Source organism: Amphiprion ocellaris, chromosome 21 (genome assembly GCF_022539595.1).
Source record: "Amphiprion ocellaris isolate individual 3 ecotype Okinawa chromosome 21, ASM2253959v1, whole genome shotgun sequence".
Classification (NCBI taxonomy): domain Eukaryota; kingdom Metazoa; phylum Chordata; class Actinopteri; family Pomacentridae; genus Amphiprion; species Amphiprion ocellaris.
Genome location: NC_072786.1, coordinates 18,721,869 through 18,745,088, shown reverse-complemented (window position 1 = coordinate 18,745,088; position 23,220 = coordinate 18,721,869). Strand labels below are relative to the sequence as shown.

Genomic DNA, 23,220 nt, shown 5'->3' with positions numbered 1-23,220 from the left:
ATGTACATAGCTAATACAGGTACCTTTCACATTTTGGTTATTAGGATGACTACTGTTCAAAATTATCTAGGAGAAGAGATGCTGCAAAGCATCTGAGGGGAAATGTTTATCCATAGAACATCCGTTGTTTATGAGTTCAACACTGCGAATTCTATCCACATGATGATAATTTATCAAACTAATGGCAGTGTTAGTGCAATATAAAGTTCTTTTACTGTTGCAGGGCTTGTTGACTAGAGAGGTCATGTTCAATAAAGCATCCATATGCCCAGTAATGTCCCTAGTACAAATACCTTGCTGTGATACACAGAAATTTCCCTAATAGAAAAACTTAATATGACAGAAAAATGTGTTGATTTCAGTAAAAAAAAAAAAAAAAAAAAGATATCATTCTTTTGTGATGGCGCTCAAGACTCAACTGAACAACAAATGATTTAACTATAGCTTATAGCTGTGTGACATCTCACCTGTCTTAAGTAAAGAAAAGTGGCGATTGCTGTTAAACGTGTCAGACTCCCTCTCCATGTCGGGGATCATTTATAATTAGAAGTGATTAATGATGTTAATGTTGTTTTGTGTGACAGCTCTCTTTCCTTGGAGGTGCTCACATTCATTCTGCTGCTCTCAGATGCTGCAGATATTTATTAAACTCAGAGGACAGACTCCTGGAAACAGCTGGAAGCAACAAACTAAATTTTTGCTGCTGATAACATTTTGAGGTCTCTGTGTGTGTGCCTGTGTCTCTTGTGCTGTCTCTGATGTTTATGGATGGGCTGTGTACAGTTGGACAGTGTCGTTGCATTCACTGAAACTTAAGCATTTAAATTTCAGTAAATTAACCTTCATATCTGGGTTGGTCACAGAGGTTGTCTTTGAAATTTAATGGGTGGTCATAAAAGTCATGCATTCAAAATCTGACTTCAATATAAGTACTAAAGTACGAGCATTGTATATACTTTACCAGAAGTATTGCTTATGTAGAAAGGCCTATTTTAGAACAATGGATTGCATCATGCTATTGATTAGTATGCCTCAATAATTATTTACTGGGGCATTCATGTGTTGATCACTTTAATGTTGCAGCTCGTTAAAGTGTATCATAAATCAAAGCAAAGTCCAGCACTCCAGTAAAGTGCAATATGTCCGAATTTTATTTATATAAGTAAATCCGCTTTCCTCCACTGCATGTTGTCAATAGAAGTGCCATAATTCTTGCAGTAAACTGTGCATGTTCACCCTAAATAGAGGAACCTGACAGCAGCAGAAGTCAGAAAATCATAGTTACTGGCAGCATCCAAAGGCTCTCACTGTTAACTTCACCGTCTATAATCCCAGACCTGTCTGCCACACAGCAGCTAATCAACCATTGTGTCTCCGAGTGTAATCTGGGACAACAACAGAGGATTTTTTGGGAATGTGGAGGAAGCAAAGTTGGCTTTGGCTGGCTTATCTCCTGGATTCAGCCAGCAGTGGTAACTGGGTGTGGGCTGCTCCCCAATGGGACGCCACACCACCCTCATTCCTCAGCAGTGGTGGAGAGAAACTGACTCATTCATGATTTAAGTAATAGTCGTTTATCCATTTGCTTTATTACCTAGACAGACTGATTTTATTTGATTAAGTTTTGGTTCTCACTTTCTGGTTGTTTTTGTCAGTTATCTGATATCCATATATGTTGCTGTTTGCTCATTTATGACCGTATTTAGTAGGTAACAGAAGATAATGGTGACAGAAAAGTTACTTTTCAACAAGCTTGTATTGCATCTCACAATACTGACACTACACAGAGGAACACAGTTCTTGTGACTATTGTGTGAAAAGTAAATAATTTCTTTTACAGTCCTGTGAATTGTCCATTTCCTAATGAAACTATGTGTTCTGGTGTGTGTGTGTGTGTGCGCGTGTGTGTGTGTGTGTTACAGCTGTGTGAAAGCCAGAGGGCGGTTATTGTGGATCTGGGCACAGAGCCTCAGCGAGTGGAGATTGTAAACTTTCAGCCCTTTGAGGATGACGAAAGCAGAGAGCAAGACCTGACCAGCTCCCCTACAAACACCACCACTGAAAACAGGTGTGTGTTGTACTTGTACATCTGTGCTTGTTAGGACCAGTTTGAGCTGTAGACCTTGGCAGTGAGACAAGGGGGAAAGTGAGGATATTTTGTCTCGTTTATACAGTTTGAGGGTTAAGACTTGTAGTGTAGAGTCACAGCTGAAGGGAAGAAGCTGTTCTGGATTGGAGATTCCTGTAGCACCTCCCAAAGAGGAGGAGGGACAACAGCCTGTGTCCGGGGTGGAAGCTGCCTCTGATGAGGTTACACGCCCACAAGCATTGCTTGTGATGCCTCGATGAGAAATAGTGGAGTACAGGGCAGTTTTCACCACTGCAGCGCTCTCCAGTCTGAAAAAGAGCAGTTACTGTACCGGGCCATGATGCAGTTGATCTGGATGCATCAGTTCATCAGGATCTTCCTCAGTAAGATGAAGCCCTGGCGAGCCTTGTCAATAAGGTTAGAAATGTTGACGGTTCAGGAGAGCTTCTCTTAGATGTAGACACCCAGAAACTTTCCATTGACATCGACTGGGATTTGTGTTGAATATTTTTGACCCAGCAGACCTTGTAATTTTTCCAGAGGATCTATTTTTTTAAAAATATCTACAAAAAAACCCAAGTGCGTGATGTTTTTTTTTTTTTTTTGTATCAGACATTTTTTGGTTTAATGGTTTAAAAATTCACAACTAACTTAAAAGTGGAAACCTACAAAACTACAGCAGAATTAACTAAACTAACAAACGGGGTACTCACAAGAATAGGGAACTGAAAACAAAGGGGAGAAGGCAGGCTCGGGAAATCCAGGGTCCAGGTGAGTGAAGTCGGAACGGAGCTGATGGCAGTCAAGAAACAATAGCTTGGGAAACAGAGAACTGGAAACAGAACAGAGAGAGAGCTGGGTCCATGAATGGTAATTGCATGAAAGAACTGGGCATATATGGCAGGAGGTGAAATTGTGGGCAGGTGCGCTGATCACTGCAGCTGTCTCTCATTGCAGCAATCAGCGGGTACAGGCAGCTCGGAAGATGCAGGGAGCAGCAAGACAGGGAGAGAGTGAGAAGAGGGAGAGACAGATGACAGATGCAAACGCAGACAGATGCAGGAAGAGGGAGTCAGAGGGACAGACAGGTCAAGACAGACATAGACAGATGCAAAAGGACAAGGAGGGGAGAAGGACAGAGAAAAACTGGGGTTGACGTGGGGATCATGATAAGACTGCCATGATATACATGACCTTTACAGGTGTATGGAAGCTTTTCACAACTGTACCTCAATGGACTCATAGGCTTACACCAAGTCTATAGAACAGAGTTTCAAACAGCCCAACTGCAACTGAAAATTGACTTAGTTCTACAAAGATGTCACATTGCTATGGTTTAACACAGTGGTTCCCAACCTGTTTGGCTTGGAGCCCCCCCCCTATAAGCTGCACCCCAACCCCAGTGCCCCTCCGCCCCAGCGTGACTCACTCCCCCCACCCCCCCACTCCACCCCACCCCCAAGCCATCTCGTAAGTACACTACAAAACATAAGAGGGAAGTTATTGAATTGTATTACTAATGGAAAATTCCCTAAAATTATGAATTTTTTTTATATCAAACCGAGTTGTACTCTCACGAGGAGGAGAGAGTTTATGGCTGCAGTAAATTTGGTGACACTACAGTGCATAGGAGTTAAGTTATTGATTTTTTTTTTACTATTAAACAAATCCTTAAAATTATGAAGAAATATATTTAATATCAAACCATGAGTTGTAGTATGACCAGCAGGAGTCAGTTTTTTAGGTACTGATGAATCTTCACCCGTTTTGCGTTTTTCAACACCGTTTCCGTCAGTAATTTTCTAACTGCACACAAACTAGCGAGCGAGCCAACCTGAAGAAAGCGTGGAGAGAAGTTGAAGGGTCAAGGAGGTGTGGCCATCAAAGTAGCAAAGCATTTTTGAAGAAAGACCAAATAAATGTGTTTTAAAAATGTTTTATGGGTAGACTTGTGATGACACAGTAAGTCTATTACTCTGATTTTATCCAGAATGTAAAAATCTATTTTTTATAACCTCACAGCCTCAGAGCAGACAAAGCTTTGCCCCCCCCCCCCCCCCCCCCCCCCCCCCCCCCCCCCAGTTTGGGAACCACTGGTTAAACAGACAGACGTAGATAGGGGTTATTTACTTGTCGACTCTATGAACAATGCCCAGAATTATTGAGTCCAATTTCATTTAAATCTATTGGATCTGTGTAGTCTGATGTTGCTGGAGCCACATTCTAGTGTTCATTAGTGAAACTGCAGATTAAGTGTGACCCTCCGTCTTCTGCTAAATGTAGCTTCCAGACTCCAGAGCCTGAGACGCCAAGCCCAGAGCCCAAGGAGGAGGAGACAGACGTGCAGCAACAAAACACCAGAGAGGAGAATCAGGGGAGGAGCCTGGATTCATACAACCAGCTGACAACAGACAACAAGAAACACAACAACAACAACAACATGTTGGCATGTAAGTAAGAACTCCTTCAAATTGTCTCTTTTCAAATGTCATCACATTTTCCACCTTAATCCAAATGAACATTACTCGTTCACAGACCATTTTAACCCCTTTAAAGATGGTCTGACATTGAAGTGTCATTGTCTGGCAAATCTGGCAGTTTTTCTACAGTAAGACTATTTTTGCATAATAAGAGTAACTATAGATAGTAAAATGAGACAATGAAAGTACTATAGCCCGAAGAATTTATAATTTTTTTGTTAGATAGTGAAATTTAGGTTGGAAGGCTTTCTCTGGAGGAATGTGATCCCAAACCTCAGTATTTTACTTTGTTCTCTATTAAAACTGATGACAGTGTTCTTTAGACTTGGACCTGACCTGAATTTGGCTATACAGGCTACAGCAGGAAAAAAGGTGTACATACATGTATATAAAATAGAACAATTGTTAGATTTTCAAAGAAAATGTATAAATTTGACCAAATTTAGATGTATTTTTGAACACTGGACAGAATGACGTGTGCTCTACTTCCAGTCTTGAACAGACTAAGCTAATCACATCCAACTTCTGTACTGTACTTCACATATGTAAGATCGATTTATTCTCTCAGAAGGAGAGTGTACATGCGCATTTCCCAGAATGTTGAAGTATTCATTATCTCCTATTGCTTTCAAGTTGTGACGCCTCACTGTGGCCAGGAGCATAAAGCCGTGTGTCCACTGGATGCTATTTTCCTGCACGGCAACGCACCGCATCTGAAAATCACACGGACGGCGGGCGGTCACTAGCGGACCACAACATTGTCACGTGACAGCGCTTTCAGCTTGACAGTCCGGCAAATGAGTCGGATAAACACAGCAGCTCGACCGCAAACTTTCCCTTTTATTTCGAAAACACTAATGGTTACGATGCGTGGGCAGATAGGCCTACAGCTTTTCAATTCAATTCAATTTTATTTATATAGCGCCAATTACAGTCAAACTGTCTCGAGACGCTTTACAGAACCCGTATGCCTGACCCCCAGAGCAAGCCAAAAGGCGACAGTGGCAAGGAAAACACCCTTTTAACGGGGAAAAAAACCTCGAGCAGAACCCGGCTCTAATGTGGGGGGACCCATCTGCCTGCTGGCCGGGCGGGTTGAGAGGGACAGAAGAGGTAGAGATAGAGGGATGGAGGTAGAGGGGAAGAGGTAGAGGGATAGAGATGGAGGGGTAGAGATAGAGGGATACAGATAGAGGGATAGAGGTAGAGGGGAAGAGGTAGAGGTGTAGAGGTAGAGATAGAGAGGTGGGGGGTGGGACACAAGGACCATAAAATACAGCCACACATCTGAAGCATCCAGCTCTGGGACCAGGGACACTCGGAGAAAGGACACAGAAAGAAACAGAGTGAATGTAATGCAATAATGGTATATATAGTAAATACATAGGTAGTTAGAGAAGGGCTCAGTGCATCCAGAGAGGTCCCCCAGCAGCCTAGGCCTATAGCAGCATAACTAGGGGCAAACTAAAGGGATGTCAAGAGGGGAAGTCAGTTGTGCAAATGAAAACACCAGCTCACCCTGTCAGGGTCCCCCAGTCAGCCCTAACTATAAGCTTTGTCAAAAAGGAAGGTTTTAAGCCTGGTCTTAAAAATAGAGAGGGTGTCCGCCTCCCGAACCCAAACTGGGAGCTGGTTCCACAGGAGAGGCGCCTGATAACTGAAGGCTCTGCCTCCCATTCTACTTTTAGAGATTCTGTTACAAGCTTCTCCTCCATGGCGAACTATGTTCAACACCTGCCGACCTTCTTTAAGCTCCTTGCCTGCCCCTGATTGGACAAACGCATCGACTCGAGGACTGGTCTGCTCCTGGATTTCAAGCCAGACCAACATGGCGGCTCGGCCGCTAACTTCGTCTATTATTACAAAAACACTTAAGCGAAAAGTATTTCTGAAAGCATTTGAGGCGAAAAATAAGCTGTGCAGTTGCTGAATCTGTCCTCGTTTTATTTTCACCGATGGCTAGTTCAAATGTTTGAGGACAGTTTTACGATGCGTGGAATCTCCACACACCGCAGTCCAGTCTACTCTATGTAAATGAACTGCAGCCCTCTCCAGGTAAACACACCGGATCGCAGCTGGAAATGCGCCGCATGTGGCATGCTGGTCCGGTTGCGGTGCGTTTCCAGCTGCGATTCGGTGTGTTTACCTGGAGCGGGCTGCAGCTTATTTGCATAGAGTAGACTGGACTTCTACTTTATGCAAATTCGATGCGGGTTGCGGAGATTCCACGCATCGTGAAACTGTCCGCAAACTTCTAAACTAGGCGACGGTGACCTAAAACGAGGACAGATTCGGCTGCTGCACAGCTTATATCTCGCCTCAAATGCTTTCAGAAATACTTTCCGCTGAAGTGTTTTTGAAATAAAAGGGAAAGTTTGCAGCCGAGCTGCTGTGTTTATCCGACTCGGCTGCCGGACCGTCAAGCGGAAAGCTCGGTCACGTGACCACGTAGTGGCCCGCTGTTGCTCGAGCGCTGTCATGTGACCATGTTGCGGTCCGCTAGTGACCGCCCGCCGTCCGTGCGATTTTCAGATGCGGTGAGTTGCCGTGCAGGAAAATCGCATCAAGTGGATACGCACCATTAGTCATACTGTGCATTTGCCAGGTGTGTGCGTGTGTTCCTGTGTGTGTCTGATTTCTTATTGTGAACATAAGAAAAGCTCAATGACTGAAGGTAAATTCTCCCTGCAGGCAAGCAGCAGGGAGAATTTACTTCTTTCTTTGTTCACCCACACAGCTGCTGCTCCAGAAGGCTGCAGTTTAACATCACAGATGTGTGTGTAATTTACTTAAGACCCATCAGACTGTCAGGAGGAGCATTTTTGTTTCAAACTCTCTCACTCTTTGTGTCAGACACACTGCAAGATCTTTTTGCAGCTAGCTGAAATGTGCAGATTTTCACTCCATGCGTGATTATTTTTATAATGGCTATCATTGTGGAGTTTAAAGAGCTGATACATATGTCAGCTATAGTTTAGCATTTGAAAGAGTACATTTTCTACGCTATTTGTGAGCATTAGCTTTTCTTTTTGGAATGATTCAAACCTGCATGATAGACAAGTAGCCAGCATCCTCTCCATTCCTTTTGCTCAGTTTTCATTCACAGCTGAAAGTTCCCACTGATTTGAGTTGTGGATGAGCACAGGCCTCAGGAAAGTGGAGTGACTCACCTAACAAATCAGTTTTCTTGTGGTATAGCTTCATAGCAATGAAAGTAGCACTCCCACAGCTCCGTAATTCTGTCACATTGAGACTGTGCACCTGTGTGGTATTTTGGTGTTCAGCACTGAGCACATTTGATGCAGGTGTGGGGAGAGGTGTTCAAAAAGGGACTTGGTGTTATAGTGAGAAATGCGTCTTAGACTACTCTGAGACCAGACAAAAATCTCAAAAATATACATGTTCCTAGTTTTGGCTCACATATCTGCTGCCACTGAATCATGTAACAGCCTTAAGATGTGTTTAAATCTGCATAAAAATAAAATAATTGTAGCATAACTGTGTATTTTGATTTTTAAAATAGTATGAGTGACTCCTACTGTACCTGCTGTCCACAGCTGTATGCATGGATTCAGTGAAAAGAACTCATCCCTGCAGCAATCTGGAAGCAGCACAACACATATATTGATATGTGTGCTGATTTAAGAAGTGCAGTGACATTCTGCCAGAGTGCCGTGACATTCTGTTTCAATCAAATGACAGCAGGCAGCTACAAAAAGACACACACACCTCTACACAAATGGTTGTGACTCAGTATTCTCTGTTTATATGAGGTACTGTATGCCAGATTACAGCCCTTTCTTTTTTAGCAAAAGAAGCATGTTGTGCTCCATTCTTGAAATGCAGAAATGACAGTGAAGACGCTTAGGGGGAATGCTTTGAAATGAACAGTTTGATCTTTTTTTTTCTTTTATTCATTGTTGTAGCTGAATAAAAACTCACACGATCTGAGGTGTTCATTTAGGTCAGATATCAATACAAATTTCTCCATTTGTTGAACTGTCGTCACGCTTCACCATGTTTGACCTGGCTGTTGTAGAGTAGTGAAAGCATTAATGCTTCCAAGACTGAATTCATTAACCACCACACTCTCCAGTTTATATACAAATACTATTTTCAGATTTTATTGCTGCACATACAAGAACCAAAAGAGCAGATGTGCTTGGAGGCATGTTTAAAATAGGACTCCTACTGTGTTCATAGACTGTGTTCTTGTGAAGGAACATGTAGTGCACAAAGTAAGCACACATCGCACTCTAGTGGGTAAATAATAAAACTACAACACATAGGAGTACAAAGGTAACTAAATCACCACTGCAGCACTTTTAAAATTTGTCCATTAACATGCTCCACCAGCAGATATTCACTAGAGGAAGAATGGAGGAATTTTTGGACCAAAAAATACTGAGATAAACTTTGGTGCACTTTACTATACTGACTGATCTTACTGTCATGCTTAGTGACCCCTAATAAGGGTTTAATATAGTATCAATAGAGACAGGACAAGTAAAAATGTAATATTATTTTCTTTCTCTCTTGTCCTCCCTGCAGCGCAGACGTTCACCTTGGTGAGCAGCGACACGTGAGTGATGCCGGCCGCGACATCCACACCGGCGTCCCCTAGAGCCCAGATGTAGCCAGTCTGCACAGAGCATGCTCCATGGCTTCCTGCGTTTGCAACAGAACTACTTTGACACTACTGTTACATGCCCACATGGAGAATGAGAAAGTGTGACGGTGCTGCTACAGACTGGTCAACAGTCAGACGAGCAGCCATTTCAACTAGAGACAGAGAGAGGCAGAAGTACTGTATCTTTAGCACCTGTTAGATCTGTCAATACTGATATGTCCTCAAGCAAAACATGAATCTATGGACTCCTATCTGTCCCAAAACATTTCTGCATTAAAAAAAAAAGATTGTGAAATGGTTTAGTCACAAGAAAAATGACAAATTATGTGTTTGCACCAAAACCGAATGGAACAAGTACAAAACTATGACAAAGCCTTTTTCTGGGTCCCAACAACAGCTATTTTAAGGTCCATTATTGAAAGGGATGCAGTAAGCAATGAACCAAGTAATTAACTCAAATGTCAGCTGGTATTTTAAACTATGTGACCTAACTTTGTCATCCAGTCAAGCAAACAGGTAGTAGTTTAATAAGACTTGTACAATTGTTTGTGTCATATTGATGAACACAAATGTTCAGAAAAATTGAACTTTTTCAAATCAGCACATATTGCTTAGACCTGTTATTGGCCGTTTTTCCCATAAGGATGTAAAACTGCATCAGATGTATGTTTCCTCCCCTCTTCACACTGATACCTGGAGGCTACCTCAGCGTCTGACTGTGGTCAGACGCTGAGGTAGGTGTTGGGACTAAAGCTAATCTTTGTGCCCATAGTGTGACTGCCTCCCATTTGTGTCTTGTACACAGTGCTGTTAACAGCCTGCTTCTTTTCCCAGTGATTTTACAGATGAGATTTAACTTTATGAGAACTTGTTTGTGGTGCTTCTTTTGCCAGTTTCATTCAAATTCAGAAGACACCTTTGGAGACAGCACTTTTACAGACTAAGACAAGATAAGATAGTCCTTTATTACTCCCCACATCAGGGGAAATTTCCATTTCCATTCCACTATATCTTTCCATTGGAGATTCAGTAATATTTAAAGGAAGATTCATATCACAGCTGTATTCAATACTGCACATTACTGTTACACACAACTGGTTTAGTAGAAGGAACTGACAGACCGTCTCCCCATTAATATCCTAAGATGTCACTCTTTTAAGACTTTAGTCCATATTCTGGAGAGAAAAGGAAGTCAGGCACATCATCAGTGGGTGTTGAGTTCCATCATGGTAATCCCTTGTTTTATCTGTTATTTTAGTGGACAGAATCTCTAGGAGCAGCCATGGGATCGAAGTGTGCATTACGTTCTTCTCAGAATTCATGGTTCTATTGACTTCATTTAAAAAACGACCCTGTGAGGGTGGGCTGCTATACGGAGTGAGCTGGGTTGTTGGTTCTGGGGTTGGGGGTGACTTGTTGCACCAAGTGAAGGATTTCAAGCATCTGAAGGTCATGTTCATGAACGGGGGGAACATGGAAAGCAAGGCTGATAGGTGGATTGTACAGGAAGGTTCAGCTGAAGCAGGAACTGAAGTTGCAGGTAAAGCTTTCGGCTTATCAGTCGACTTTCCCACCCCCAATCGGTGATGGTTCTAACGTCACTGATCTGTAAAGCTGAATCATCGCCTTCCACTTCAGCTCCTGCTTCGCCTTTCCAGACCAAAACAATACACCCATCAGCCCTGCTTCCCATTTTCCTCTTATGAATATGGCCTTCAGATCCTATAAAGGTGCCCAGTGTCATCCAGTCACTAAGGATGAGTCTATGCACTTGCCAAGAAAACTAATTTCATCTACTTGAATTCATGATGTCTTTCTTTTAGGTGTCTACCAACTCTCATGGCTATAGTAGCCATGAGAGTTGGTAGACACCTAAAAGAAAGACATCATGAATTCAAGTAGATGAAATTAGTTTTCTTGGCAAGTGCATAGACTCATCCTTAGTGACTGGATGACACTGGGCACCTTTATAGGATCTGAAGGCCATATTCATAAGAGGAAAATGGGAAGCAGGGCTGATGGGTGTATTGTTTTGGTCTGGAAAGGCGAAGCAGGAGCTGAAGTGGAAGGCGATGATTCAGCTTTACAGATCAGTGACGTTAGAACCATCACCGATGGTCGTAAAAAATTAGATCATGGATGAAAGTTGACAGTCGACACCCAGTCAAGGTTAGGAGCTCAGACCTCCCATTGAAGGCAATGGGTTCGGGTGGTTTGGGGATTTGATGAGGATCTATCCTGGACAGCTTTTTCTAGGGGTTTTCCAAGCATTTCTACTTAGAATACAGAGCTGTCAATGCCTCCAGTACACCCAGTGGAATTACTGGAGAGAAATTGCTACATGTACAGGATAATGTTTCCACTTCTGAAAAATGTAGTTAAAGAGAATTGAGACTTCCTGTATTAATTAATTAGTCACTAAATCCCAATTGGACATTGTTACAGCACAGCTAACCAGCTAAAGCCAGCTAGTTCAGATGCTGACTGAAGTATGTACTTAGATTACTATATTTTTACACAAAAGTATTATGAAGATTCAGTTCTGTTCTGTGAGCAGTCTCTCCCATCCTAGCATTATCAGCCAGCTCACTGCCTAATGCCACCACAGACATTGAGTGTTGATTTTCTTATTTTTTTTCTCCAAAAGGCCATGCAACCATTTTTGTAGTCATTTATGAATACACAAAACAGTTATGAATTAAACAAAACCATTTCACAGTCTTTATTGTATGTGCACCTTGTTTTGGGGGTAACAAAGACCCATAGAATTGTGTTGCTAAATATATACACACACATCAATATACAGAGCTTTTGATACCTTACTAAGTATTAAAGCAATCTTAACATAAGAATTGATAAAATTAGATAAATCTACAAATCTGGAGGAGGGGATGTTAGCTGTGTATGAGTTGTTGAATGCGAGTGTAAAGCTGTATATAGGAGCACTTTAGAAGTCTCACCACAGATGGGCTAAGCACCAAAACTCAACACACATTCAGTGCTTTACTTTACCCCAAAGTGTCTGCTGATGCTCTTTGATTTGATGATTTTAACCTGCTTTGATTTTGCTACTGTGTTGATTGAAGACTGGAGGATCTCTTATTGCTCTGTTTTCACACACACGCACGCACACACACACACACACACACAGACAGACAGACATATACACACATATATATATATATATATATATATATATATATATATATATATGTATATATATATATATATATGTATATATATGTATATATATGTATATATATGTATATATATGTATATATATGTATATATGTATATATATGTATATATATATATATATATATATATATATATATATATATATATATATATATATATATATATATATATATATATATACTGTGCTCTGCTCTGCTGTTTCCCTTTTTTTCCCAGGAGTCTGCCTTTCAGTTTGTGTGTCTTTTGTTTGTCTCTTTTTTGTTTACATCATATAGAAGATACACAGTAAAGAGCCTGAGAACATGACACGGATCTTGATTTTGATGCTGTTGTAGGTGGTGATGAATCGGCGAATAGCACATGTATGAAGCAATAAGTAGGACTGTGGAGCTCCATGACACAAAAGAAGTTTAAATTATGTATAAACTGTAAAAAAAAATAAATAAATAAGATAGCATAATTTATGTACACACTGAAAAGAAGAAGAGTGAATATTATAACTATAAAAGGTTATTATTAATATTATTAGAGTCAATATGCAAAAAGTTCATACCCCATCTGTTTTATATCGTGAAATAAATGTTGATGTTCTTTAAACATGCTTGTAGGTTGTTGTTTTTTTTTCTTTTTGAACTTCTGCTTTTCAGCTAGTTCTCTTATCTTTCTTGGTGTTCATTTATCTGAAACACTGTGACAATACCCAACGCTCCCCAACCTTTGACACCTTTTGAAATTAATGCAAGTGTATTAAGCCTTTAATGATCTCTAATATTTTGATTGGGAACTCTCTGAGGACCTTTACAGACTCAGGGATAAAATTATACAGTGAGTCCCAAAATTTTTCATGCTGATTTTTAATTTATAATGTATTTTTACTTGACCAACAGCTTTTTTCGTTTGCTTGTTTGGCTAGAAATGACATAAATGACAAAACATGCTAAGACGTGTGAGAGAATATATGACAAATTAGAACTATTTATGTGTATATTTGTGCATTTTTACAAAAAGCTGCCATGTCCAAAATTGTTCATACAGAATGTTCTGTTTCATTATAATCTGAGAGCAGCTGATGAGATAGTTCTCTTCTCAGTTACTAGGCAACTGACATTTTAAACTAACAAACTTGGTGAACCTGTTATTAGGGTTCATCACTGAAAGACAGCTGAAAATTGTGCTTGCACACTGGGCGGGAAAAGGCTATAAAGTCATTTAAGTGTTTTCATGGTCCAGTGGCCACAGTGCAAAACATCAAGTATGAGTTGTTGGTCATCAATTCTGTAGATGGATGACATGACAATGGAGTTGTTTGGACACAGGACGTTGCTTTTATTCTATGAAAGAATAGAAAAGCGTTCAACCCCAAGACTACCTCCCCACAGCCAAGCATGGTGGTGGTGTTTTCCAACTGATGTGTCAGGCCTCCTTGTTGAAGTAAAGAACAGAATGAGAAAATATGACACTGAGACTGTAGAGGGAAATATCAGGCAGTCTGCAGAGGAACTTGGCCTTGGGAAGCATTGGACCTTCCAACAAGATAATGACTTGAAACCTACGGACAAAGTGGTCACAAACAGAAAACAACTTCAGCATATTGGAGTGGCCAGCCAGAGTCCAGACTTGAAGATAGATAGATAAATTACCTTTATTGATCCGACAGTGGGGGAAATTTGCAGTGTTACAGCAGCAAAGACAGAAAAAATAATACAAAAAGAGCAGCACGCAGAGCACAGACATAAATATATACTTTCTCCTTTAAGAGAAGAAACATGTTGGAAAATTTAAGTGAAATTGCACATAGTGTTTGTCTTATTTACATTATTACCGCAGTTAGTAGGTGAACTGAACTGGGAGCAGGCTTAATTGAACAGTCTAACTGCAGCAGGTAGGAAGGACCTGCGGTATCTCTCCTTTAGACACTGCAGATGAAGCAGTCTGTCACTGAAGGAGCTGCCCAGTTATGTTACTGTTTCCTGCAGGGTGTGGGAGGTGTCCTGCATGATAGACAAAAGCTTTGCCATCATCCTCCTGTCTTCCACCACCTCCACAGGATCAAGGGGGCAGCCCAGGACAGAGCTGGCTTTCTCAACCAGTTTCTTCAGTCTCTTCCTGTCTGCAACAGTGATGTTGCTGCTCCAGCAGACCACTCCATACAGGATGGCTGATGCCACCACAGAATCATAGAAGGTCTTCAGAAGTGCTCCCTGCACCAAGAAGGACCTCAGTTAGACCTCAATGTGAAAGATCTGAAGAATGTCACAAGAAAGAGTGGAACAAATTTAGCATTTGTTTATATATTTATATATATATATTTATATATATATATATATATATATATATATATATATATATATATATATATATATATATATATATATATATATATATATATATATATACACACACACACACACACACATTATATCCATCCATCCAGGTCGCGGGGGCAGCAGCCCTAGGAGGGAAGCCCAGACCTCCCTCTCCCCAGCCACATCGTCTAGCTCCTCCCGGGGGACCCCAAGGCGTTCCCAGGCCAGCTGAGAGACATGGTCTCTCCAGCGTGTCCTGGGTCTTCCCCGGGGTCTCCTCCCGGTAGGACGTACCCTAAACACCTCACCGGGGAGGCGTCCGGGGGGCATCCTAATTAGATGCCCGAGCCACCTCATCTGGCTCCTCTCTATGCGGAGGAGCAGCGGCTCTACTCTGAGATCCTCCCGGATGGCCGAGCTTCTCACCCTATCTCTAAGGGAGAGCCCAGCCACCCTGCGGAGGAAACTCATTTCAGCCGCTTGTACCCGCGATCTTGTTCTTTCGGTCACTACCCAAAGCTCGTGACCATAGGTGAGGGTAGGAACATAGATCGACTGGTAAATTGAGAGCTTTGCCTTTCGGCTCAGCTCCCTCTTTACCACGACGGACCTGTACAGCGTCCGCATTACTGCGGACGCCACAGCAATCCGCCGGTCGATCTCTCGCTCCATCCTTCCCTCACTCACGAACAAGACCCCGAGGTACTTCAACTCCTCCACTTGGGGCAGGACCTCATCCCTGACCCGGAGAGTGCACTCCACCTTTTTCCGGCTGAGGACCATGGACTCGGATTTGGAGGTGCTGATCCTCATCCCAACCGCTTCACACTCGGCTGCAAACCGATCCAGTGAGAGTTGGAGGTCCTGGCATGATGAAGCCAACAGGACCACATCATCCGCAAAAAGCAGTGACGGAATCCTGAGGTCACCAAACCGGACTCCCTCAACACCCTGGCTGCTCCTAGATATTCTGTCCATAAAAATTATGAATAGAATCGGTGACAAAGGGCAGCCCTGGCGGAGTCCAACTCTCACTGGAAACGAGTTCGACTTATTGCCGGAGATGCGGACCAAGCTCTGGCACCGGTCATACAGGGAACGGACAGCCTGTATTAGGTGGTCCGTTACCCCGTACTCCTGGAGCACTCCCCAGAGGATTCCCCGAGGGACACGGACGAAAGCCTTCTCCAGATCCACAAAACACATGTGGACTGGTTGGGCAAACTCCCATGCACCCTCAAAGAGCCTACTGAGGGTGTAGAGCTGGTCCACAGTTCCACGGCTGGGACGAAAACCACATTGCTCCTCCTGAATCCGAGGTTCGACTATCCGGCGGACCCTCCTCTCCAGTACCCCTGAATAGACCTTCCTGGGGAGGCTGAGGAGTGTGATCCCCTATAGTTGGAACACACCCTCCGGTCCCCCTTTTTGAAAAGAGGGACCACCACCCCGGTCTGCCAATCCAGAGGCACTGCCCCCGATGTCCACGCGATGTTGCAGAGACGTGTCAACCAGGACAGTCCCACAACATCCAGGGCCTTAAGGAACTCCGGGCGGATCTCATCCACCCCCAGGGCCCTGCCACCGAGGAGCTTTTTAACTACCTCTGCGACTTCGACCCCAGAGATGGGAGAATCTACGCCCGAGACCCCAGGCCCCGCTTCTAAATCAGAAGACGTGTCGGTGGGATTGAGGAGGTCTTCGAAGTATTCCTTCCACCGATTCACAACGTCCCGAGTTGAGGTCAGCAGTGCACCATCCCCACTATACACAGTGTTGACAGTGCACCGCTTTCCCCCCCTGAGACGCCGGATGGTGGACCAGAATCTCTTCGAAGCTGTCCGGAAGTCGTTTTCCATGGCCTCGCCAAACTCCTCCCATACCCAAGTTTTTGCCTCGGCGACAGCCGCAGCCGCAGCCCACTTGGCCAGCCGATACCTGTCAACTGCCTCCGGAGTCCCACAGGCCAAAAAGGCCCGGTAGGACTCCTTCTTCAGCTTGACGGCATCCCTTACCGCCGGTGTCCACCAACGGGTTCGGGGATTGCCGCCGCGACAGGCACCGACCACCTTACGACCACAGCAACGATTGGCCGCCTCAGCAATGGAGGCATGGAACATGGTCCACTCGGACTCAATGTCCCCCACCTCCCTCGGGACATGGTTGAAGTTTGACCGGAGGTGGGAGTTGAAACTCCTTCTGACAGGGGACTCCGCCAGACGTTCCAGGCACACCCTCACAATCCGTTTGGGTCTGCCAGGTCTGACTGGCATTCTCCCCCACCACCAGAGACAACTCACCACCAGGTGGTGATCGGTTGACAGTTCCGCCCCTCTCTTCACCCGAGTGTCCAGGACATGCGGCCGCAAGTCCGACGATACGACAACAAAGTCGATCATTGAACTGCGGCCTAGGGTGTCCTGGTGCCAAGTGCACATATGGACACCCTTATGCCTGAACATGGTGTTCGTTATGGACAATCCGTGACGAGCACAGAAGTCCAATAACAGAACACCACTCGGGTTCAGATCGGGGGGGCCGTTCCTCCCAATCACGCCTCTCCAGGTCTCACTGTCATTGCCAACGTGAGCGTTGAAGTCCCCCAGCAGAACTATGGAATCCCCAGAAGGGGCGCTCTCCAGCACCCCCTCCAAGGATTCCAGAAAGGGCGGATACTCCAAACTGCTGTTCGGCCCGTAGGCGCAAACAACAGTAAGGAACCGTCCCCCCACCCGAAGGCGAAGGGAGGCCACCCTCTCGTCCACCGGGGTAAACTTCAACACACAGTCACCAAGCCGAGGCGCAATGAGTATTGACACCCCTGCTCGGCGCCTCTCACCATTGGCAACTCCAGAGTGGAAGAGAGTCCAACCCCTCTCGAGAGGGCTGGTTCCAGAGCCCCTGCTGTGTGTCGAGGTGAGGCCGACTATATCAAGTCGGAACTTCTCAACCTCGCGCACCAGCTCAGGCTCCTTCCCCGCCAGAGAGGTGACGTTCCACGTCCCTAGAGCCAGCTTGTGTAGCCGGGGGTCGGTACGCCAGTCTCCCCGCCCCTGGCCGCCGCCCAATATACATAGCACCGGACCCCTATGGCCCCCCCTGCGGGTGGTGAGCCTGCTGGAGGGGGGTCCCACGTCTCTTCTTCGGGCTGTGCCTGGCCGGGCCCCGTGGGAGGGAGCCCGGCCACCAGACGCTCGCCATCGAGCCCCACCCCCGGGCCTGGCTCCAGGGGGGGACCCCGGTGACCCGCGTCCGGGAAAGGGACTCGTAGTTCCAAAGCTGCTGTACATCATTGGGGTCTTCTGGGCTGCTGTTTGTCTGGTCCCTCACCCAGGACCTGTTTGTCTTGGGAGACCCTACCAGGGGCATAAAGCCCCCGACAACATAGCTCCTGGGATCATTGGGGCACGCAAACCCCTTCACCACGATAAGGTCGCAGCCCAGGGAGAGGTTATATATATATATATATATATATATATATATATATATATATATATATATATATATATATATATATATATATATATATATATATATATATAAATAAATTATTATTATTAACGTGGTGTAAAAATAAAGGTTTTGATACTGATTACTAAGGCAGGGTATTAATAATTCTGGACATGGCATTCTTAGTAAAAATGTAAAGAAGAACATAACAGTTTAACAATATTAAGTGACATCTATAATGAAGTTTGTCACATGTTAATGTCCTTTCCAACCAGAAGAAACCTACTGTTTTTTTGTTTTTTTTTAAACTCACCAGAAATCAACATTTGGTTTGAGTGTGAATAATTCCAGGCTCAACTGTAAGTGCCATGTGGCTAGAAAACTCCAAGGTTGATGATTATGTCCTCTGGCTGAAGGCACTGGGAAAACAGTGGGTGGATCTTAAGACTGTTTTGTCAAAAGGAAAGTCTGAAAAGGGGCTATATCTGCTGAGTATGACTAGCAGTGCATGCAAAAAAAGTATATTTCACTGATTAATTCTGGGCATGTAGTGACTTTTATTAGTGATTAATCTGCCACCTGTTTCTTGATTAATCAACCAGAAATCCTTGGGTCTTGTAATTAAATGTATTACAGTTTTTCTCAATTGATAAGACACTAAATTCCATTCACTGCACACAGCCACCAACTGACTGCACACATTTCTCAAAAACAGGACTCTGCTGTCAAAATTCTGACCACTATTCATGGGTTGCACACAGTTTCCAAAACTCTTGCACTTAGTTTGCATAAGACTGAACACGTTTTTTGCTCATTTGAAAACACTTTTTCCACTCATAGCACACATTTTTCAAAAAGTGAACACGGAGTGGGGCCACATGGGTGCAGCGACCAAGATGGACGCAAGGTAGAGAGGGGCTGAGCCCGCACGAGTTATTTGTCAAATTTTTTCTGTAAACGCTCGTTTGAATTCGTGTTACTGCTCATCTAAGTTTGTCTCTTAAGTTTCTTTATAAAATTTTGGACGAAAGGAGAAGAACTGAGAAAAAATGACTTCGAAAAACCCAGGCCGCATCCCCACTCGAAAAAACCCGTCGCATGAAGAGGACATAGCAACAACAGCCCCACCGGATAAACTGGACAGGCTATTTGATGAACTTTCTCATATGAACGAAACTCTGCAAAATGTTGCTACAGATGTAGCCAGTATTAAACTAACAACGGCAGAACTATCTACCGCTGTGACAACAATGCAAGTACGGATGGATGAGGCGGAAGCCCATATTATGCACCTGGAAGAAGCATCGGAGCAATGGCGGAGCGAGAAGGCTAGCAAAGAAAAGATATGGACGCTCTTTGGAATCGTCTTCAAGTACTGGAGAATCAAAGTAGACGTAATAATGTACGACTACTGGGACTGAAAGAGACACTTGGCACAAATGGGACTCTCTTGGATTATGTACAGAAAGTTTTGTCGGAGGGGCTTGATGTATATTTGGATGAAGAGATGGTGATTGAGCGAGTACACAGGCAGCCTGGGTCAACACCAAATTCCGACCAACCACCGAGACCGGTGTTGATTCGTTTTCTGAGGCAGTCGGCGAGGGACAAGGTGGTCAAAATGGCGAAGGAAAAACGAGGATGTATACGCGATGGATGTCACCTGTCTTTCTTTCCCGACATGTCCAGGGAGTTAGCTCAGAAGAAGAAAGCTTTTACACCGGTGAAGCGTAAACTGCGGCAACTCGACGTACGCTACAGCCTGGCCTTTCCTGCGACGCTGCATTTCAAATGGGGAGGAAAAAGTGTGAGCTTCAATACGGCTACAGCGGCGGAGAAGTTTATCGAGGATCATCAATCCTAGGGAAATGGTCTCACTACAGGTAGAACTGGTGGCTTTAAGGTGAGCTGATAACTAAACTTTTGTGATATACGAGCGAACCATATGATGCTAAAATGTGTGCAAGGGGGCTACGCGGACGTCAAGGAAACCGTGTTAATCTCACGGACCATTGTGACATTTTATTTTTCTTTTTGTTTGTTTGTTTCTTTAGTTGAGGGCACCATGCGGTGCTCAGAGCTGGCTGTGTTGTGGCAGTCGGACATTTTTGGTTTCAAGTTTAGGTGCAGGTTTCTTTGCACTTTTTTTTGTTATGATAAAAAAGTTGAATATTTCAGGAAAATGTTGAACACTGTAAGGTACATGGTAATGCGTGGCAACAAATACAAATGTTTTTTACTGAATTCCGGTTTTAGGCAGGTTTCAATTTTCAAAATGTGGCTTGTGAACCCTTTTCTTGTTTATCATATTCAAAATTTAAGTAATGTCAGGAAGACTGGTTAAATTTATGTCATGGAATATAAATGGTTGTGGTAGCCCTGTTAAAAGGAGAAAGGTATTAACATACTTAAAGAATAAACAAGTTGATATAGCTTTTATACAGGAAACTCACCTGCAGGGTACAGAGGCAGAGAAATTGGGGTTGGGTGGGTTGGTCAAATATTTCACAGTTCTTTTTCAAGTAAAAGTAATGGAGTGTTAATTCTTATTCACAAAAATGTACATTTTATTTTATCGAGGGAAATTAAAGATAATGAAGGCAGGATCATTTGTATTGAAGCACTAATAGAAGGAACGCCTGTTATGTTATGCAACATTTATGCTCCTAACCAAAACAATTGTAATTTTTTTCATGAAGTTAATAAGATAATTGGGAATACTGTCGGTCAAATAATAATGGCTGGAGACTTCAATGAGGTCTTGGACCCAGCTCTGGACAGAAGCTCGTTACGACCGCTAGTAACAACGAAAGATAGGGAGGCCTTGCAAATGCTTAATAAGGATATAGGATTAATTGATATTTGGAGACTGACCAACCCAACTACTAGAGATTATACTTTCTTTTCCCATCGCCATAAGACTTACTCTAGGATAGACTTTTTCTTAATACACTCGTCCCTGGTGAATAGAGTAGCTAGCTGCAGTATCAATGTAATAGCTCTGACGGACCACGCTCCAGTGGAACTAATTATTCAAATAAATTCAATATCGGAAAAAAGGGGAAGATGGAGGTTAAACACATCTTTGTTATCAGACTCACAACTCAAAACTATGGTAGAGAAAGACCTAAAAACTTTTTCTGAAATTAATATAGGTAGTACTGAGGAATTAACTACAGTGCGGGAAGCATCTAAGGCTTATATTAGGGGCAAATTTATAGCACAAGCAACAAAAAAGAAGAAGGAAAATATTGAAAAAACTATAAATCTAGAAAAAGAAATTAAAAAGAAAGAAAATGATTTGTTACAAAACTTCTGTAATGACAAATTTCAAGAACTTTGCAAACTTAAATTTACCTTAAATGAATTATATCGTAAAAAAGTTGAGCATGCACTTTTCAGATTAAAAACAAATTTTTACGAGGCGGGGGAGAAATCAGGAAAATTACTTGCTAGACAACTAAAGGAGAAATTAAATACTAATATAATTCCTGTTATCAAACAAGGGGACAAACAGTTCTCTCTGACCAAAGACATTAATAATATTTTCCAACAACATTATAAAAAGCTTTATACATCTTCGATGTCAAAATCCCAAGATGAAATAGATCAGTTTCTGAGTAATATTGAAGTACCAAAGTTACAACAGCACGATGCGGATAAATTAGAATTTGCAATAACTGAGGTAGAAATAAGAAAGGCAATTTCAACAATGGCAAACGGAAAGTCACCTGGTTCTCTGTCATCTTGCCAGCTACTGCCGAGTCCCATTTCAGCGATTGATGGGTCCCGCCAGAATGTGCTGAGAATTTCTCCAGTCTCTACCCTAAACTCATTCTCTCTCGCACTAGTATCCTTTTCTGGCCTATTCTATTCTATTCTATACTATCAAGACACCCACAATTATGGTGCTCAGTACCATTTGTTCATTTATTATTGAATCTCTTTTTCTTTTGTGTTGGTTTGGTTTTCTTTTCTTTTTTCAAATTTTTATTATTTTTTTTTTTTATTGATGGGCAGTTAGTAGTTGGGCATAACACACCACCTTACAATCTTTAATTGCAATAGCAACGCCTGTTATTTTCTATCCCTGTTCATCCTGTTCGTCCTGTTCGTCCTGTCCAGTCTTTGTTTCCCCCACACATCACTGAGGTGTAGCACTGCCCTCCCTGGCTCATAATAGGGAATTCTAATAAAGAATATCTGCTTAGCTTTCAGGGAGGGCTGGTGATGGTCACACACATGCACTAAATATTAAAATATTTGGCTGCAAGACTAAAATATGCATCAATCTCATATAATGTTGACTCCCCTTTTGTGGAGTTAAACAATGAGAACAAATGCAGACAAAAAAAAAAAAAAAAAAATCGTTAAAAAAAAAAAAAAAAAAAAAAAAAAAAAAGGAAAGTCACCTGGTTACGATGGCCTTCCGGTTGAGTATTACAAAACTTTCACAGACATATTAGCCCCGATATTGCAAAAGGTATTTCAAGAAATGTTCGATAAAGGTCGATTTTCTCCTACTTTTAACGAAGCTCTGGTCTCTTTGATCCCCAAGGCAGGGAAGGATGTGACAGATCCATCTAATTATAGACCAATTAGTCTGATTAATCTTGATTGTAAAATTTTAACCAAAATCTTAGCTACAAGGCTTCAATTGGTCTTACCAAACATCACTCATCCTAGTCAAGTGGGTTTCATGAAGAACAGAACTTCAACAGATAATGTCAGACTTCTTTTACATTTGATGTGGCTCAGTCAGACACAAGATGTTCCAGTTGCTGCTCTTTCTCTAGATTCAGAGAAAGCTTTTGACAGGGTGGAGTGGCAGTTTCTGTTCTCCACCCTGTCTCATTTCGGCTTCAATACAAATTTTATTAAATGGATAAAAATGCTATATAAGGAACCTCGAGCTGCAGTGATGACCAATGGAATGGTCTCCCCCTTTTTTAGTCTGACACGTGGGACACGTCAGGGTTGTTCTTTGAGCCCTTTATTATTCATAATTTTTTTAGAGGTTCTTGCAATTTCTATTAGGAAGCATCCAGGTATAAAAGGAGTTAAGGG

The 23,220-nt window shown here is 42.8% G+C and overlaps 1 protein-coding gene across 19 annotated transcripts in view; it reads left to right on the top strand.

Annotated features, from left to right (window-relative positions):
- Positions 1-12,051, top strand: part of LOC111563581 (pleckstrin homology domain-containing family A member 5-like) — a 294,554-nt gene extending 282,503 nt beyond the window's left edge. For 18 of the 19 annotated variants that reach the window (XM_055006653.1, XM_055006634.1, XM_055006642.1 and 15 more), the window contains 3 exons: positions 1,923-2,068; positions 4,373-4,539; positions 9,126-12,051. In XM_055006653.1, coding sequence (XP_054862628.1) covers positions 1,923-2,068; positions 4,373-4,539; positions 9,126-9,193 — 381 coding nt within the window. In that variant the 3' untranslated portion in view covers positions 9,194-12,051. Of the gene's footprint in view, positions 1-1,922; positions 2,069-4,372; positions 4,540-9,120 lie in introns of all 19 variants that reach the window. The other variant, XM_055006633.1, reaches the window with a different exon arrangement.
- The last annotated feature ends 11,169 nt before the right edge of the window (positions 12,052-23,220 follow it).